General features: G+C 42.8%; 1 protein-coding gene across 2 annotated transcripts in view; it reads right to left on the bottom strand.

Moving 5' to 3' along the window:
- ADARB2 (adenosine deaminase RNA specific B2 (inactive)) overlaps positions 1–21,167 on the bottom strand; it is a 421,368-nt gene that overhangs the window by 73,546 nt on the left and 326,655 nt on the right. For both annotated transcript variants that reach the window (XM_054016714.1, XM_054016715.1), the window contains one exon: positions 16,994–17,108. In XM_054016714.1, coding sequence (XP_053872689.1) covers positions 16,994–17,108 — 115 coding nt within the window. The remainder of the gene's footprint in view (positions 1–16,993; positions 17,109–21,167) is intronic.

Genomic DNA, 21,167 nt, shown 5'->3' with positions numbered 1-21,167 from the left:
ATGACTGGAATAATGGTATAGAGGTGTATATAGCTTGTTCAGAAAGGACAGGCAGGGAAAAAGGGAAGAGGGGTTGCGTTATACATAAAAGATATATACACTTATTCTGAGGTCCAGAAGGAGGTGGGAGGCAGACCCGTTGAGAGTCTCTGTGTTATGTCATGGTGGGAGGTCTACTATAGACCACCAAATCAGGAAGAGAAGGTGGATGAGGCATTTCTAAAACAAACAATAGAAATATCCAAAACACAGGACCTGGGAGTAATTGGGGAACTTTCGAAACCCAGGCATCTGTTGGGAAAGTAATATGTCAAAACACAAAATTTCCAGTAAGTTCTTGGAGTGTATTGGTGACAACTTTTTGTTCCGGAAAGTGGAGGAAGTAACCAGGGGGTCAGCTGTTTTACACTTGATTCTGACCAACAGAGAGGAATTGGTAGCGAAACTGAAGGTGAAAGGCAATCTAGGTGACAGTGATCACGAAATGAGAGATTTCATGATTCTAAGGAAAGGAAGGAATGAGAGCAGCAGAATAAGGATAATGGATTTCAAAAAAGTACACTTTAACAAACTCAGAGAACTGGCAGGTAAGGTTCCAGGGTAAGAAAAATCTAAGGGAAAAAGGAGTTCAGGAGAGCTGGCAGTTCCTCAAGGAGACAATATTAAAGGCACAACTGCAAACTATTCCGGTTCAAAGGAAAGGAAGAATAGCAAGAGGTCAATATGGCTCCATCAGGAGCTCCTTAATGACCTGAAAATCAAAAGGAATCCTACAAGAAAAAGGAAACATGATCAAATTGATAAGGTGGAGTACAAAAGAACAGCACAAGTATTTAGGAACAAAATCAGAAAGGCTAAGACACAAAATGAGTTACACCTGGTAAGGGACACAAAAGGCAATAAAAAGAGATTCTTTAAATACATTAGGAGCAAGAGAAAGCCAAAGAAAAGTGTGGGTCCTCTACTTAGCGGGGAAGGAGCGCTAATAATTGATAACATCAAAAAAGCTGAGGTGCTTAATGCTTATTTTGCTTCAGTCTTCACTAAAAAGGTTAATGATAACCAGATACTTGACACAATTAGTATTAACAACCAGAGGGAAGGAATGCAAGCCAAAATAGGGAAAGAACAAGTTAAAAAATATTTAGATAAGTTAGACGTATTGAAGTTGGCAGGGCCTGATGAAATTCATCATAAGGCACTTAGAAACTAGCTGAAGCAATCTCAGAGCCATTAGCAATTTCTTTGAGAACTCTTGGAGGACAGGAGAGGTCCCAGAAGACTGGAGAAGAGCAAACATACTACCTATTTTTGAAAAGAGGAACAAGGGGGACCCAGGGAATTATAGACCATTCAGCCTAACTTCAATACCTGGAAAGATACTGGAGCAAATTATTAAACAATCAGTTTGTAAGTACCTGGAGGATAATAGGGTTATAAGGAATAGTTGGCATGGATTTGTCAAGAACAAATCATGCCAAACAAACTTCTTTTCCTTATTTGATAGGGTTACTGACCCAGTGGATGAGGGAAGCAGTAAATATGACATACCTTAATTTTAGTAAGGTTTTTGACATCGTTCCACATGATATTCTCATAAGCAAACTAGGAAAATATGGTCTAGGTTAAACTATGATAAGGTGGGTGCACAACAGATTTAAAGACCATACTCAAAGAGTAGTTATCATTGGTTTGCTGTCAAATTGGAAGGATGTATCTCGTGGGGTCCCGCAGAGGCCAGTATTCAATATTTTCATTAAAGACTTGGATAATGGAATAGAGAGTATGCCCATAAAATTTGCAGATGACATCAAGCTGGGAGGGGTTGCAAGCACTTTGGAGGACAGGTTTAAAATTCAAAAGGACCTTGACAAATTGGATAGTTGGTCTGAATTCAACAAGATGAAATGTAATAAAGACAAGTGTAAAGTACTTCACTTAGGAAAGAAAAATCAAATGTACAACTACAAAATGGGCAAGAATTGTCTAGGTGGTAGTACTGCTGAAAAGGATCTGGAGGTTATAGTTAGGGGTCTACTTAAATCACAGAGAAATCACACATTTTTCATGGGTTAGTCATAGCGTAAATAGAAAATTTAATGGATGTGTTCATACCATGCCACACTTACTTCTGCGCTGCTGCTGCTGCTGGTGCTGCCCGGCCAGCAGATGCCACTCCCCAGCCACCTAACTCTGAATGCAGAATGGAGAGTGGTGGCTGCTGGTCAGGCACCCAGATTTGAAGGCTGCGTCACCGCCAGCAGCAGCAGAAAAGTAAGGGTGACATGGTATGGTATTGCCATGCTTACTTCTGCGTTGCTGCTGGCGGTGGGGCTGCCTTCAGAGCCGGGTACCTGGTCAGTAGCCACTGCTGTCTGGCCACCCAGCGCTGAAGGCAGAGCATAAGTAAGAGTGGCAATACCACGACTCCCCTACAATAGGCTTACTATGCCTTTTTGGGTCAGGAGCCCCAGTCTGAGAAATGCTGTGTAATGTAATGTAAAAGTACACAAAAGACCAGATCATAGTGAATAATCCCAACTCTACATATAAAATGTGGGGTCTAATTTAGCTGTTACCAGTCAAGAAAGGGATCTTGGAGTCATTGTGGATAGTTCTCTGAAAACATCCACTCAATGTGCAGTGGCAGTCAAAAAAGTGAACAGAATGTTGGGAATCATTAAGAAAGGGAGTGTTGGATGTCAGACACAGGAGGTAATTGTCCCACTCTACTTGGCAGTGTTGAGGCCCCAACTGGAGAGCTGTGTCCAATTCTGGGCACTAAAAATTTGGAAAGATGTGGACAAACTCGAAAGAGTCCAGAGGAGACCAACAAAAATGATCAAGATTTAGCAAACCTGACCTATGAGGAAAGGTTAAAAAAATGGGCATTGTTTAGTCTTGAGAAAAAAAGACTGAGGGGGAACCTGATAAGTCTTCCACTATGTTAAGGGCTGTTATAAAGAGGACTGTAACAATTGTTCTCCATGTCCACTGAAGGTAAGACAAAAAGTAATAGGCTTAATTTGCAGCAAGGGAGATTTAGGTTAAATATTAGGAAAAACTTTCTAACTATAAAGGAAGTGACGCTCTGGAAAAGGCGCTTAAGAGAGGTTGTGGAGTCCCCATCATTGGAAGCTTTTAAAAACAAGTTGGACAAACACCTGTCAGGAATGGTCTAGGTTGGTTCTGCCACAGTGCTGGGGGCTGGACTTGATGACTTATCGAGGTCCCTTCCAGCTCTACATTTCTATGATTCCATGACAGTGCAGTACTACCATTAATCCAACATCAATATCCAATATGCCACTCCCTGAATTACTAACATAACTTCTTACAGCACCTTGGAGTTCTTTAGAGCTCTCCACCCAAATACAGACCTGGCCTTCTTTGTTCAGCTTGGAAGAAGGGATGGAATGTCATTATAAAGGAGAATGTCTGCAGGTTTTATAATGTGCTGTGCTCTGTACTGTCAACCCCAAGTGTTCAAAAATCATGAGCCAGAACCTAAACATCATGAGACTGGCTTAAAAATCATGAGATTTTTTAAAATAATAATAAATCTGGGATCTTTTTATTTGCCTTCTGGTGTTCGAGCCTTTAGGCTTCATGATTTTCAGCCTTTTTCCACAACCATTATGGCGAGAAACTTACTTTAAAAAAAATGAAGGCGGAGACCCTAGGACTTCAGGAACTGGGCCAATATGTAAAACATCAAATACCATGAGACGTGCGATAAAATCGTGAGAGTTGGCCACACTGCTTCCTTACACATATCTCACAACACACAGCAGTTACAACAACAGAAATGTTACAGTAAGATGTCGACAGAGCAGGCGGAGACAGTAAACAAGGAGAGATGCAAGGGTTTGGTCAGAGTATGAGGCCTGGTCCCCACTAACCCCCCACTTCGGACTAAGGTACGCAAATTCAGCTACGTTAGTAACGTAGCTGAATGCGAAGTACCTTAGTCCGAACTTACCGCGGGTCCAGACGCGGCAGGGAGGCTCCCCCATTGATGCCATGTACTCCTCTCGCCGAGCTGGAGTACCGGCGTTGACGGCGAGCACTTCCGGGATCAATTTATCGCATCTAAACCAGACGCGATAAATCGATCCCAGAACATCGATTGCCTGCCGCCGGACCCTCCAGTAAGTGTAGACGTACCCTTTGTCAAATGTGGGGAACTGATTGACAACTTAGAGTCTACAGGCAGCATAGTTTATGAGTTATGCTTTAAAAAAATTACTACAATAAATGTAAGGTATGTCTATACACAGCTGCCAGGGACAACTCCACCAGTAAAAGCAATGAGCTGGGTCCTCGGCTAGTCTAAATCAGCATAGCTCGAATGACTTCAGTAGCACTGCACTGATTTACGCCTGCTGAAGGTCTGGTGCACTGGCGTCACGTATGGGGTAGCTACCTTCCACAATGAAGAATTTGGGGCCCAGAAAACAACACCTAAAAAGAAAACTCAAAGTCACAAGGTGTAATTGGGTGCAACAGTCAACAGATCTTGCAATCAAGGTAGTTGCAGCCTACCAAATCTGCACTATTTCAGATCTGAGTTAGATCCACTGTGTGTATTAGAGAAAGGCAGTGCCTGCTTGTCAGTGATCTGTGTAATATTCAATTGACTAAATTCAGACTGAGGTCAACTGAGTTGCATCTACTAACACTAATTCTGAATTGAGCTCTCTATCTGGATGCCTAATATTTTGCACCCATAATAAAGAAAAGTTACTGTGTAAGCATGCACTTCACTGCACATCTACTAGCGAGAAAGAAATCTATCTTCCTTTTCATCACAACACTGTAAAGACTGTATTAGGAACTTCTTAGTCTTGAATTTAAAAAAAATCAGACAAATCAGGCTTGATTAATTAAGAAAAAAATCCACCTCTTTTATTAGGTTGGAGACAACTGACACAAACTACTATTCACTAAAACGCAAAGCCAGGAATAATGATAGTGTAAAGTCAGCCCTCGTGAATAATTCATAGGGTACAATTTCATGTTATTTTAAATGGTGCTGCTTCTCTTGCTGATAAGCAATAATTTTGTGTTCTTTCTTTGCTTTTTTTAACAAATCAATCAAAAGGATTCTTTATTGTTTAATGTATTTGGAATCATTTCTGAAACAGCTTAATAGAGCTGTGATCACACTCTGATTTATTTTTCATTCTCTATCCACTGTGGAATAGGATGAGGGTTCCATTTCTGGCTTGTTTTTAGGAAATGAAATTTTTTTGAAGCTGCTGACGTAGCATCCGACAAATCCTGCATTCCTTTGCATTATGTTGTTCCATAGCAACCATATATTATCAGTCAGAATGACCTTAACTTTATAATAAGAGAACATCTAGACAAGAAAGGACAAAATGCGGTATGTCCTCCATGGGACAGCACACCAGGGTCTGATCCTGCAATCTGAACCACACCAGCAAGCCATGTGCCTACTCAGAGTCCCACTGAAGTCATGGACGCTTTGCACAGACAGAGGGATCTACCCACACAGGGCAGATTGAAAGACTGGGGTCTGTCTGTGTATCTCCTGTGTAGCAGGTGACATCTGAACACAAAATGGCAGCTGCTTCTGCAGCAGAGAAGGGGAACTTTTCTCTGTCTAAAGAGAAAAACAAATCGTAACAGACACAAACTACATAGACCACACTTTGCCAACCCCATACTCTCATTGCATATTATTGTTTATTATTTATTATTATTATTTTATTTGTATTGTGGTAGCATCTAGGAGCTACACAGAACAAAAAGACCTCCCTCCCCTGCCCAAGAGCTTACAATCTATGTGTAAGACAAGCGACAACAGGTGGATACAGTCAGTCAGATAGGAAAGCATAACTTTCTGCAGCTATCTGGAAGGGGTACACCCAAAGGCTGTGTCTATGCTACCCTTTTTCTCTTTATCCCCACCTTTGCTATCACTATTTCAACTCTACCATTGGAAGTAACAGTGAGACCAGCTGCTGAGCTTCTAATGATCGTGTGATCTAATCCTAGCGACCTCACGAGGTGTTTAGGTTAACGCTCCTGCGATTGCTGCCACTGGTGGAATTGAACCAGTGGCAGCAATGGTGGGATGTTTTAGAAGTAATCCTTAGTGCAGACAAGGCCAAAGGAGGAAAAGGAATGTTAAGAGTGGCTCAAGGAGTTATTGCTAGGTGTGACGGGATGAATCTGAACAAAGGGTGGCTGAACGTCAGGGAAAAAAAGGTCAACAATGAGTTCAATGGCATTTTTGGGTGCACAAAGTAATGGAGACTTGGCCCCACAATGGCTAGTGAACATCAATGATATTTGAAATGCTGTGGTTGCATAGTGATTTCTTCTCCTGATCTCTTCCTGATGTGAGTTATCTGAAGGTGAATATTACATCATATTTCTACTGCGGGTGGGAGCAGGAAGGATCCGCTGGGATCCTCACATGTTCTCCCTGGCTTATTTTCCCTTCTTTCCACGCTCAGGTCATGTGCTCGAGTAGCCCCTCCTTTGCTGTGCAGAGCTGGACTTTATCAGCTCGCTGGAGAGGGCCATCTCGAAGACACGCTCAACCCCCGTCAGAGATGGAACAGGGATTCACTCCTCTCTGTCCTGAACTCAAATCCCAGCATGGCGGTAACAACAGCCGGCTTCTCAGTGTACGAGAACTGATATTGCTAAGACATGTTAAACAGCCCTTGCTACCAAGACATTTCTTTGTGAAATGAGCTCTTCAAATCCAATTCATTTTAAAGCAAAATCCTTTTACGAACTAAGCCCATTCTGACTTGCTGGCTCAGATCCGTGGCTGTCTGAAAAAGAACAGACCTACGGGTACATTTTCTACCTCACTCTATGCATTTCATTTCAGCAAGTGTCATTCTTAATGAGACGCAGCTAGGTCTGGGTCAGGGGTCGGCAACCTTTCAGAAGTGGTGTGCCGAGTCTTCATTTATTCACTCTAATTTAAGGTTTCGCGTGTCAGTAATACATTTTAACATTTTTAGAATGTCACTTTCTATAAGTCTCTAATATGAAACTAAACTATTGTTGTATATAAAGTAAATAAGTTTTTTTAAATGTTTAAGAAGCTTCATTTAAAATTAAATTAAAATGCAGAGCCCCCCAGACCGGTGGCCAGGACCCGGGCAGCATGAGTGCCACTGAAAATCAGCTCGCGTGCCGCCTTCGGCACATGTGCCATAGGTTGCCTACCCCTGGTCTGGGTCATAGAGCACTATAAGACAGAGAATTGGCCAGACAGGGATGTTGACAAACTTGAGGTAGATCAGAAAACAGGAACAAAACTGATTAAAAGACTGTGGAGGAGACTAAATCAGAACAGGTTAAAATAATTAAATATGTATAGCACTGCTAATTGACAACTAAGGGAATAGGATAAATGTCTGCATGTATTTGAAGGGTGCAAACTGAATGGGGGGGTATTATTAGGGTGGTACAAGGAGTGATAACTAAGAGCAATGGGATCAAATCATGGAAAGTAAATGGCAGGCTGAATAACAGGAGAGAATTATTAACAATGAGCTCTATTACATGGGAATGGTCTCCCAGGGATAGTATTGAAAGTAGACTGCTAATTGAGTCATTTCAATCTAGACTGGAAAAAGCATTCAGGAATGTACTACAGGAAACAATCTTGCACTTGCAGGGGAATAGACTGGATGACTTAGCAGTCTTTTCCAGTTCTAATTTCTATGGTCCATTTCATTCCTCCCTTCTGTGGATGGAAAGGATGAAATCCCAGTGGATTTGCTCCTGGGGAGTGAGGAAAGGGACAATACTACCTCTGTAGCACCATTCTCCCTTTTCCTGCCCCTCTATGGTGTTGAAAATCTACAGGGGGTCAGGCAGACCAGAGCAGGAATAGGTGGTCTGCATACTTGGTCCCCTCACCAAATTCACAGGATTCTTTGCCTAAGTTAATACTGAGAGAGTCAATATTAACATAGGTTTCAGAGTAGCAGCCGTGTTAGTCTGTATCCGCAAAAAGAACAGGAGTACTTGTGGCACCTTATCTCTTCCCCGTCCCTGTCCCCAAACCTTTTGAGACTCGGAACACAATTTTTCTCCTCAGGGATAAAACCAAGCCCCCATTTTACTTTAAAGGTGAACTGAAACATTTTTGCCTGCCGATACCTGAGTTCAGAAATCTTGTTTCTCGTACAGAAATCTGTGTTCTCCTAACACCTAAGCAGTAAACAAAGCTACATTCTTAGACTTCTTTATGTGATGGTAAGATCATCATCCTTAACTGCAGTAGGGAAAACAGAATCCTTAACTCAAGCTCGCTGTTGAGCACAGGTGGAATGGCTTTTCAAATATTTTTTTTCAAATGTATTTATCATTTTCTTAAGCTTTTGAATATTAAAAGCAACCTTTGTCCTTTATTTGTTTCTATTTGCCCCTGAACATCACTGTTTTCAGAGATGGACCTAAGGTGCAGTGTTCAGATGGGGACCTAAACTTTCCCAAGTGTGACCAGTTTGATTACAGTTTGAAGTTTAGATCTGGCCATTAGCTTACACATTTAGGCCCAGCACCAGAGAGTTTATTTATACATTTTTTTTACTATGCCTGTTCTGAAAAATGATCAACAATATTAGCTAACTAGAGTGGGTCAAAACTGTAGCCAGATCTACACACAGTTTTTGTAGTGATATAATTATTTTGGTAAGGGGTATGATTTTTAAAATTATATAGTTATACCAGTACACCCCCTATGATGGACACCATTTTACTGAAGTAAACGTGCCTTTTACCAGTACAGTTTAATTTCCTTTCATGTATAAGAATAAACTGTACTGCCATTAGCACCATTATACTGCTATAACTGCATATGCACTGGGGACTTTTGTGTGTAGACAAGGTCTTATTTTTTTCTAGCTTTTTAAATCTTGAGTTTGTGTGGCTTCAGGTTCAAATAAACTCAAAATGCAACTTGGTCAAGCCTGCCACGTTCCCCCTTCTTCCACATTGAAACCCTGGGCCATGGTTGCTGAAAATAGGGCCCAGGTTAACAAACCTGAATGAATTTTTCAATGAGTTTTGGAGTTCAGAAAATCTGAATTCAAGTAAGTTTTGCATGGGCTGGAGTTTCATCAGAAAGGTTTCCTTCTGCTTAGGTGCTGATCCTTCTGTCTAGCTGGAGGCTTTTCTTATACTTCTGAAAATAAAGCTCTGGTCTATGCTATGTTTTACATTTCTTAAGCAAGATCATAAAGCTAAAATGTTACTTGATGTCAGGGCCAGCTCCAGGGTTTTGGCCGCCCCAAGCAGCCATACAACAACAACAACAACAACAAAGCCGCGATCGTGATCTGCGGCGGCAATTCGGCAGGAAGTCCTTCGCTCCGAGCAGGAGTGAGGGACCGTCCGCCGAATTGCGGCCGAACAGCTGGACGTGCCGCCCCTCTCCAAAGTGGCTGCCCCAGGCACCTGCTTGGTAAGCTGGTGCCTGGAGCCAGCCCTGCTTGATGTACATCTTCTTTTTCACACTATTATTGACTGTATCAACTGCCAAATTCTGATCTTAGTTTGAGCCCAGATTTAAAAACTCAATCTAGCGTTTAGGTCTGGGGTTCCTTTTCAGCCCACTATATACTGGAATTGTGAAATTCAGATCTGTGGGATTCCGCCATTCAGTTACAGAGTTTGGAGTACTTACCACTAAGCTGCAGATGAACAGGATAAGGCTCATATCCAAAGGAAAACAGATTTTTTTAAAAACAAAGCTAGGCACATGGTTTCTAATCTAATCTATTCCTAGCTGTCTATCTCTAAGTATATCCAGAGAGCCCCATCAGCATAGAGTTTAAGCACTTCTGAAGAGTTGGTAAAATTTTCAAAAGCACCTAACTGACATAGGGCCAGATTTTTTAAAAGATATTTAGGCACCTAAAGATGTAGATAGGAGCCTAGTGGGATTTTCAAAGCACCTAAACAGGTTTGATGCCTAATTCCCCATTCTCATCGAAAGTCAATGGTATGCAGGTTCTTAAGAGCTAAGTCAGTTCTTGAAAATGGGACGGAGAAGCCTAAGTAACTTGGGGCTTTTGAAAAATTTACCCAGAATCTAATACTTTTCTGGAACATTGTTCATGGGACAGGGTTGTAAAATGTGTGCAGATGGCCTACCCAGTTTTGATGATGCCACTTTTTGACACGAATCAGCTTTGGGATCCTGCATATTTATAATGTAAATGTTACAAATCTGTCTTCCCTGTTTAAAGTATAGATCAGAAATTAATTGCCCATCAATATTCTTGATTGTAGTTAGAGGGCAGGTTTTTTTAATCTTAATATGACTGGAAAGATCCATGGAGACATATTGCAAACTTTCCCTTTTTTTCTGTTATTCTGTTTAGCAATTATTAAGATCAATTCCATGAGATAACAGATGATAATGTCCCATCTTTCATCGAAGCATGAAATTGCTGTTTAGGGCGCTTTTGTCCAGTTCATCTTTATTTCATATAGATAACTGAAAAGACCTCCCTATTTGCTTTTAAGATCAAAGTGATTGTCAGCCTCTCTCTCTCCCTCTCTCACACACACACAAAATTGAATTGAGAAATCAACTTATAGCATTTTCCCATGAATGTCCCCCACTGTGAAGAGCACTGAACTTTCTTAATGCTTCATTTTTAGCAGGAAATATGACAAAAAGGTTTCTACATGTATTTAAACTGTCATGATTTATCAAACACAATGGGAGAATAGTATTTAAATACCAGTTTCATCTTGTTTGTATTGATTCTGAGGGCTTGTCTACACTTACCAGAGGATCGACATGCAGCGATCGATGCATCGGCAGTCAATTTAGTGGGTCTAATGAAGACCTGTTAAATCGACCGCAGATCGCTCTCCCGGTGACTCCTGTACTCCACCAGATTGAGAAGAGTAAGGGGCATCAACAGGAGAGCGTCTCCCATCGACATTGTGTAGTGTGGACCCCACGGTAAGTAGATCTAAGCTATGTCGATTTGAGTTACACTATTCACGTAACTCAAATTGCATACCTTAGATTGACTTTTCCCTGTAGTGTAGACAAGGCCTAAGTTTTTTTTTTCATGAAAGAGGGACTTTGGCAATAACAGATCATCCATGGAGCAAGTGACAGGTATTCTTTATCATGTCCAGTAATTTTAGGTACTGAGCAAGTGTATGTGTAACCCTCTGGAGAGTGTGTGGTTCAGGTTCTGCTCTGTGCTAATTCACACAGGATATGAGTTGTAGCAGCTCACAACTATAAAGCCTTGTCTCTTTAACTCAAGCTGTAGCAGCCTATGCTTTAAGCTCTGAACATTCCTGGTTCACTCCCTAGTGTATAAGCCAAGTGGGTGGCCATCACATGCACGTGTATTTATTAATGTCCACAAAAGAAAACTATCAATGGTTGACTAACAGTGTGGATGTTCTCTGATGCTGTCAGAAGTATTGGGAGCATAAGCTTTCGTGGGTAAGAACCTCACTTTTTCAGATGCAAGAAGTGAGGTTCTTACCCATGAAAGCTTATGCTCCCAATACTTCTGTTAGTCTTAAAGGTGCCACAGGACCCTCTGTTGCTTTTTACAGATTCAGACTAACACGGCTACCCCTCTGATACTCTGATGCTGTGTGTCTCATAGCAAATGTTACAAAACTACAAGGCTCTCTTCTCTTGTCCCTTCTGCAGGACACAAAAATATAACAGTAGTTTGGTCTTCATAATTGGCAAATTATGCCTAAGAAGCAGAATTGTACAGACCGCACGGAAAGAGGCACACCACCCTTATGGTGCAAAAGGAGGCACTCTGCCTGTGGTATGCCCTAAATGGAAAGGAGGAATATAAATGCACAGAAGCACGCCCATGAGAAGCCAATCAAAACTTGATTGCAGTAAGCCAGAAAGCATCACTTAACAGTAACTTCCCTTTCCCCCTTAATTAAACCACCAACTTCTCAAAAGAAATGGATCTTCTTTCTTCCAAACCTTGATTTGCCATGAACCCCCTTTGGACTGATGTTCTCTGACTGTTGAGAACTTTGCCCAACAAAGTGGAAAAGTTCCTCCTGTTGGAGTGCTCATTCATCTCCTCCAGGGGATGCTCTATCTATAGGCAAATGAGGCAGCTGGATAGGTTCTGTCTAGGGCAGCAGAGGTGGCTGAGCCAAACCTCATTGGGGCTGCAGCCCCATGCACCAGGCTGCTTTTACCATAAGCACTGAACTATCAGAAGGTTCACAGAATCCCTTTCCCTCCCACAAGCCTGACACACCCGGAGGGAGAGTTCCCCTGTTATGGGGGGGTGGCACGCTGAAGTGTTGCTTAGGGCTGCAGATTGTCTTGAGTCTCCTTCTCTCTTTTTTTCTTCCTGGGTTGCTTTCCTGCCTCCCTTGCTCTCATACTTCCCAGAGTGGTGCTTCTGGCTTGGCAGAGGAGAGACCCAATGAACAGTTACTCCACTGGTCCAGTTTGGCATTATCCTCCCATTTTAACTCTCCACTTGAACAAAACATTCAATTTAGCATTGTTTTACACTTGCCTTTAGAATAAGAATATCACTTTACACTCCAAATAAACTAACACTAGTGTTGAAAATGTGGCCTCATTCTTCCTCTACAATAGTGAAAACATGGAGGTACAGGGGGAAGGGTGGAGAGGAACAAGTCCTGTTGCTCTTTGGCAAAGGTGCCATCTATATTCCCCTTTGCCCTTCCCTCCTAGCACAGTGCAATGTGCAGGTGGTGGATTGCACAGCTCTAGCACAGAGATATAGCACAAGACCAAAACAAATGTCAAAATACCGAAGGGATAAGGATGACATTTTATTGCCATCACAGCTATTTTTATGTGGCCCAGATATGTAGTAAGGGTTGGACAGTAAGGGCTAAAGTGCCAGGAGATTAATCCATCCCCACTCCAGAAGAACTCAACAAGACTGGGGGATGTTGGGCCGGATAGCATGTGCATGTGGTTTGTCGAAAGATGAAGCCCAGGGTCGCAGAAAGATTAGTGAGCTTGGGCTCGATTTCAAATTAGTTCTCAACATTAGGGATGTTTCTGAGATGCAAAGCTCACTCTAGATCCAGATCCCAACATTCGCGAAGTGCAAAATGGTTCACATCATCTTATGTCGATGAGCCTGACATGCTGCATTTGGATCAGAGTCTGAACCTCCTGAAAGATGGAGGGGTTTGGGATCTGTTCCAGTTCAGATCCATTTCTAGATAATGTTTGCACAATGCTAATCTACAGCATAATGTGAATTTGTTCCAGATAATTTAGCCACCCTTTCTTGAATATGCACTTGATACCACCAGCCTCCTCTGAAAAATTGCTCAGCAAGTACTAAACATGTATATTCTGAGTTGACAGTCTGTATTTGATACAGTTCTGTCTTGGTTGTCTTTCAAGTTTTCTGAGTTGAAGTAAAAGTGAGTTGGACAAACCATTTTGTTAAACCAGTGTAAAACTAGTGAGAATAAGGCCCTCACATTAATATTGTGCTACACTAATGAATAAACCTAACAATTTATTTCAGAAGATCCTGGATGGAAAAGGGGTAGATCTTTATTTTCTGTGATTCTCTGAGGATTATATTATCACTAGAGATGACTGATTTTTTTTCACAAAACAGTTTTCCATTGGAAAATGTGATTTTGTCAAAATCAAAATATTTCATGGGAATGTGCTGATTTCAACAAATTTGACAGTTTCAAAATGATTTCTTTCAATTTTCTTGTTTCATACCAATAATGTTGCCATATTTCACTCCGATAATGTCAAAACATTTTGTTCTAATAGTGTTGAAACATTTTACTTTGAGTTTATTGTTTCATGTACATTACATTGCAATATTTCAGCATTATGGAAATGAAACCTTTCACAAGGTTATTTTGATGTTTTTGAATCAAAATATTTTGGAATTTCCATTTTGCTAAATATTTCAAGATTTCAACTTTTCATCAAGATTCGAGATGAAAACAAATTTTGAAATGTCAGAATTTCCTGTGGGATGGAAATTCTGTTTTCCTACGAGCAATTTATCACTACTGAAAACTCACAGCCACTCAGTAACATCATTTTCTAATTTTTTTCCTCTTTCTTCTTCCTTCTAGCTAGGAATTTGCCCTTGGTGCTAAAACATAACTCAGACACAGCACTCAACTACAATTCTCTTTGGTTTCCCCTGTAATCTGAAAAAGCAGAAAAAAATGCCGGAGTTCAGGAAAAGAGAACCAATTTGCTGCACTTTTGTTTTGTTTGTAGAGATGCTGTATTATCTCAACGGCAGTTATCCCACAATCACATTGTGGTTTTTTACAAGTTTTGCCTGAAAACAGCACAAGCATGGAAAATTCTATTTATAAGCCATATGACTTTAAATTGAAATGAGGGGAAAAACGGAATGAGTTTTGGATGCAGGGAGCTATGTATCTCACCAAATTCAATAAGACATTACTAGAGTTATTTTTATTGCTGTTATTATTATTTATTATTTGCTTAGCTTTTACAATTCTCCACGGTAGCAGCCAGATTCCATGTTAATAACACAAGAGATTTGCACTTATTCATAGGTCTGCTGATAGAGTGAAACCTACCCCTACCACCTTTGAAACCTTATACCTTCATGATCCTTGCTACCTCTGGGAATAATGGCTGGGAAAAGAGCACAACCTTGCAAGTACAGAACAGAATGTAGTTTCACAAATGGCAAATAATCCTCCCTATCCACGGGTTTGCAGATATGCTCATGCAAGAAGGGATTCAAATCTTCATGGGGAATGTGGCCAGATAAGGCTGCTTTTGGCTTGGTATCTTTTCTTGAGCACACCTATAGCAGTGAGTTCAGTCTGGGGGGCTCCTTAGGACCAGTAAAATCTAATGACAAATTGGAGACAATTTAAACTGAGAGAATTCAGAGGGAAAACAATTAAAATAATGAGGAGTCTGGAGGAATGGACCTATGAGGATAAATTAAATATATTTGTTTCTTGGATTTGTGTTGACTGTGGAGAAATGTGAAGTGCAAGAGAATAAAATCCCAGTTAAAGGATTTTACTCGTATGAAATTCAAAAGGAGCGGGAGGAAGGACTCTTCAAACTCCCCACCCTCCCCACACAAGGAAGCAAAGCCACCAATACAACCTGACCATGTCCAGCAACTGTTGGGCTGGAGAGGGCAGTGGATATGTTCCACTACACTACTCCTATGTTTATTTTGGCTATGCATGGACCTAATGGCTTTGTTTACGGTACTTTTGGCTCTACTGTGACTGTTTAAGTGGAGCCAGGATTGGGTCCCAAGGAAGCAGAAGGGTTATTTAGAGTGGCACCATAGGTATGAATGAGATGAAGTTATAAATGGGAAAATGTATGCTGAATATTAGGAAAATCTTCTTGATGATGAGATTGATTCATTTGTGGACCAGTCTCTCAAAGGAAGTGATTGAAGCCACATTACTCAGGACACCAACAACTAGACTTTTTCAAAGAAACAACTTCATGTTTTCTCCTTTGAGGCCCCGCATGCTCAGGAAGAGCTCCCCTAAACACGTGCAAAGCTCCCTCACTATCCTGCTTCAAGGCTCTTACATTTTTTCCTATGCTATGATGCTGACAAAAAAAACTGATATTGGTTAGACAGTTGGTACAGTGAGACCATTGCCTAACGGGCTAACCAGTATTATCTTATTGTTTCCTAGTGATCTCTCATCTGACTGTTGTATCCCCCCTCATCTCTTTTGCTTTGACTGTAAGCTCTTCGAGGAAGGGATCATCTTTTTGTTCTATGTTTGTACAGCGCCTAGCACTATGGGGGTCCTGGTCCATGACTGGAGCTCTTGGGCGCTATCACAATACAAACAACAATAATGATAGTAGGTTGGTCAAAGTAGTCGGAAATATAGATGGGGAGCAATGCTGCATTGACAAAAGGTGGAAAAGACTATTAGGCCAACTCTGTCTCTAATTTCTGTGATTCTAATGCTGATTTCTCATGCTTTCCCTTTCAATAGGAGGCAACAAGTACGTGGAATTATGTGTTAGTCTATAGGATGTAGAATTTGTAGTCTGAAAGGACCTGGTAGGTAATCCTATCTCCAGCCTGCTGTTCTGCAATACGCACAATTGTCCCTGTTGAATCCGGCTAATGTAATTGCTGAAAGGAACAAGACAGAAAAGCCTGGATTAATTATACATTTCTCTCACCTCCAAGTTTTCCCACTTATAGCTAAAGTCTATCTACTGCTCCACACTTCTGAGTGCGAATGATGTTTAATGCAGTATCTGGGATAGTGACATTCTCATAAATATCATAAGGCGCCCAGAAACGAGGTAATCACTCCTATGCAAACAAACAAAGTAAGACCATTTATGCAATGCTTTTATCCACCTGCTGAACGTGTCTTTGTAGTATATGCTCTCAGGTTGAGTACATCCCCTGTTTAGAGGCTAACAGAACTGAACATCCAAGCGTCTCCTCACTGAATATTTCCTGTGTTTAGATGGGAGCAGAACAGAAAGCCTTAGGTTTCTGGGCTTACTTAGAGTGGAAGAGAAATGGACTGAGATTTGTTTTCACCTGCCAGTCTGAAATTAGACCTACGACTAAATGGCTCCAGCTCTAAAAATAATAAATAAACAAATAAATAAATAAAAGAGCTAATATTTTTCTTATTGATAATTAAAAAGGAACCCCTATTAGAAGAAATCAAATTAGTCAGATCTGCATTTCCTTCCACGAATAAAGAGAAAATGGTATATTTATAAATTTAGCTGTATTTCTACTGTCAATACATTTTTTGTACACCTGCTCGAAGTTTAAATATTTGACGCTTGTTTTCTCTCATTACTGTATATTTTTCTGTGTTGGAGTAAAAGGATTCTTTAATACTGTGGACTGGGTAAATAATACATTCCTTATTCATGAAGAATGCTTCAGGAAAATAAAATAAAATAAAATAATGAAATTAAAGGGCATCTTACCTCTGGTCATCACAATTCCTGCAAGGGTTTTGTGGCGTGCGTGCATGGAGGTGAAATTGTCTGTCAACTCTTGAAACTTCTGTGTAACCATTTGATATATGGAATCAGCAAACTCCTGAAAGACACAATCAGAAGGAATCTTTCACTTTCTTTGATTGAAGCACTTGGGTGTGTCTGGAGATTAATAACCAGCCTTCTGCCTTTGAGATCGCCCTTTTAGAATTAAGCTCCACCTACGTCAGCAAAAAGGTAAAAAGAATGGTCCCCTAGGACAGTGGTTCTCAACCAGGGGTCCGGAGCCCTCAAAAAGGCTTCAGGGTGTCCACCAAATAGGGCCAGCATTAGACGTACTGGGGCCCAGGGCAGAAAGCCCAAGCCCCGCTGCCCCACGCCCTGCCCCCTGGGGCTGAAGCCCAGCGCCCTGAACCTCATAACTTGGGGTTCAAGCCAAAGCCTGACCAATGTAGCTTTGTGGGGGCCCCCAGTGGTGTGGGGCCCCAGGCAACTGCCCTGTTTGCTACCCCCTAATGCTGGCCCTGGCTTTTATATGCAGAAAACCAGTTGTTGTGGCACAGGTGGGCCGTGGAGTTTTTATAACATGTTGAGGGGGCCTCAGAAAGAAAAAGGTTGAGAAACCCTGCCATAGGAGACTATCAATATCATAAATTACTACTACTAGCTGCCTCTAAGGCACTGCACTGCAACAAAAGACATACAACATGGCCAAGGCTGGCCCAGGTCAGCTGACTTGGGCTCACAGGGGTCTGGCTAAAGGATTAAAAATTGCAGTCAGGGCTGGCTCTGGTTTTTTTGCCGCCCCAGGCAAAAAAGCCTCCCGCCGCCCCCGCCCCCCAGCGCGGCAGGGGAGGGCGCCGAGCCCGGCCGCGGGCCACTCTCCCCGACCGGCCGGAGTGCGGCGGGAGGGCGGCGAGCCCGCCGCGGCTCCGCTGGCGGCCAGAGCCCTGGGAGGAAGGCGGAGAGCCCGGATGGGGCTCTGCTCTCCCTGGCGGCCAGAGCCCTGGGAGGAAGGCGGCGAGCCGGCCGGGGCTCCGCTCTCCCAGCAGTCAGAGTGCCAGGGGGAGGGCGGCGAGCCAGCCGGGGCTCCGCTCTCCCGGCGGCCAGAGCACCAGTGGAAGGGTGGCGAGCTGGCTGGGGCTCCGCTCTCCCTGGCGGCCAGAGCCGGAGCACCGCGCCGCCCCCCTCCAGGTGCCGCCCCAAGCACAAGCTTGGTGGGCTGGTGCCTGGAGACGGCCCTGATTGCAGTGTAGATGTTTGGGCTCAGGCTGGAGCCTGGGCTCTGAAACCCCATGAGGGGAGTGGGCTTTAGAACCTGGGCTTGGGGATGTCTACACTGCTATTTTTAGCTCTGCAGCCTGAGCCGTATGAGCCGAAGTCAATTGACCTGAGCGCAGAGTCTTGGTGCCATGGGTGTTTTTATTGCAGTGTTGACATATCCTAAGAAGGTCGATGTTTGGAGCTGACCCAAAGCCCACTGAATCAATAGGAAGTCTCACTTTGACTAGGCTTTGAATTAAATCCTTAGTGCTCAAGAATAAGACCTAGAATTTGACATTTTTTTTTCTGGTCATTGGCCCAGGGCAAGTTCAAAGAAAAATTTAAATGAAAGCATTTTACTTGTCTGAAAAAGTGTTTCTTTTTCCCGGCAAGTCATTTAATACTGGGCTGAACAGTGAGGGAGTCACCTAATTTTCTAAGTGTTTTTTTTCAGTATTTTTGTTGTTCATGAATGTTAATTTAGCAAAGCTTTCAAGCGCTTCACGAAACATAAAGAAAAGTTACTTTGTTCCTTGGCTGGGTCCTAGCCAAGCAAAGTCTGAGACACCCTTTGAGTCCTGCATTGCATCTGAGATGCCACAAGAAGTTCCTTTTTCCACATTTAAGGAGAGGCTTTAATGGCCCAGTGAAACTAAGAGAACAGAAATGATGGACTCCGGGGTTATCGCCAACTCTTTTAGAAACATATCATAAGATTTCTAATTTCCACATAGACAGCCACCAGAAACAGCCGGAGGGACCTCTTCTTATGGTTCACACAAAGGATGGTACCTGCAAAAGATCAGTAACCCCTGCCCTGCATCACTATGTTGGTATGGCTACACTGGGCAGCAGCGGGGCTTGTCCCTGAGATGTGCTAAGCACCACAGCCACATTGAAATCAATAGGAGGTGAGAGGAGGGTGTTCAGCCTTTCTCAGGATCGGGCCCTACTCTGTTCAGTGGTCTGAGCCACATTAAGAGTTCCAGTCTGAATAATCTGAGAGAGTTTTGCCCACAACCACAGAGAGGGGTCTATTGAAAATAGATCAGAACCAGTGGTGGGCAACCTGTAGCTGGGAACTGTGAATGACGGCCACTGGGAGTGGCTGGCGGCCGTGCCTGCAGATGGTCAATGGACACAAACTGTCTCATAGCCCGCCAGCAGATTACCCTTCTTATCTGAAGCACCGTACAGGACAGCCCTATTAATTGGCTGCTCTTATTAAGTGCCTAAGTTTTTCTCAGCAACAAACAACAACAAAAACTCTTTCAATCGACAACTTCTGTGTTACAAGACTCAAGATTAGAATTGCGCCCTGGCTTCAGATCTCTTGGGGTCTCACTGGCATCGTGCAATCGCAGAGCAATCTGGTCGATTTAGAAGAGTCTTCATTAACACCATCCTGATTAAGCAGCAGTTATTGCCGTTCACTGTTATTGGGCTAAACTGGATCTCTGTGAAAAGTCCAAATAAAACAGACTTTCCGGTCAAAAACCGGGCATCTGGCAACCCTAGTCCCTGATGTGGTTGGCCTCTAGGCGCTACCAAAATATAAATGTTAAACAGTAATAAAAACTATAGATATCATTAATGCAGCTGTGGGTGTTCAGCACATTCAAAGATTTAGTCATGTACCCATATACCTTAGTTAACTAACTAGGGACCTATGTGCCTAATTCACTTGGAATGTGGTCAGCATGTCAGGGTTAACATTCTACACTGCAATGACATAGTGTGATTGCAGTTTGTGTAGACATATCTGAACTCGCTTTATTCGAGCTAGCTTGGGTACTGGAGCAATGAAGCTGTGGCAACACAGGCTTCAGTGCAGCCTGTCCAAGCCCCCCTGGAACCTTGTAATTATACACAGGCCTGGCTTGCGTTGAAGCCCTCGCTGCTGCAGCTTCATTCCTCTGGTATCCGAGCTAGCAAGTTCAAAGCTAGTTTGGGAATGTCTACACAAACTGCAATCGCAGTGTAGGGATATCTTCAATGGCCCTCATTCTAGTGGGGCATGGGATTGCAAACAGGGGCACTGGAATGGGGGGCCATACGCCCCACCACTTTATACGGGCTGTAAGGGTGAGCGACTGGGTGGAGGTGGCAGGGTCTTGGGGGGAAGAGGTGGTGTGGGAGCAGGGCCTCAGGGAAGGGGTGTGCAAGGGAGAGGCCACGGGGGGAAGGGGTGGTGTGGGGGCAGGGCTTCAGGAAGAAGGGGTTGTGAGGGTGGGGGCTTGGGAGAAGGGATAATGCCAGGGAGGGGTCTTGGGGGAATGGGTAGCGTGAGGGTGAGGGCTCAGGGAGAAAGGGCAGAGCGGGGACAGAGGCTTGGGGGGCAGGGGTAGCACCTCCGGGGGAAGGGGTGGCATGGGGGGGTGGGGCCACCATTCGGGAGCTGGTAGCCCCCCCACTTTTTGGGACATTTCGCCACTCCTGATTGCAGGTGTTCCTGATTTCTACATCCTACTTGCTGTGTAACTGTCATTTGGTTTCTTCTCTTGTCCATCTCTTAATATCCCTGTCTATAAAATGGTTGATAATAATGCTTAATTACCTCAGATGACTGTTGCGAGCGTCAAACGGGTAATATTTGAGAAGTATTTTAAAGGTGATATAAGTGCTAAGAATTGTCTGCAAACATGCCATGGAATGTTTGCAGAGTAATAGGGTCTTGTCACATCCTCATCTTAATGTTATCCAAAAGATCATCAGTATTTATATATATAAACACACATATATTTAGGCAACTGACACTTCAAACTAGTGACAGGAAATCTGAACCCTGAGCTATTTTAGTTGTGTGAAGAAGTGCTCTATCCATTTAGCAGTGCTACGTGAATGCGTGTTAATAATAAAATAACTCATATTGCTAGTAATAACTCTGGTGCACATGAAC

Source organism: Malaclemys terrapin, chromosome 2, assembly GCF_027887155.1.
Source record: "Malaclemys terrapin pileata isolate rMalTer1 chromosome 2, rMalTer1.hap1, whole genome shotgun sequence".
Lineage (NCBI taxonomy): Eukaryota > Metazoa > Chordata > Testudines > Emydidae > Malaclemys > Malaclemys terrapin.
This window is presented reverse-complemented; position numbering and strand designations above follow the sequence as displayed.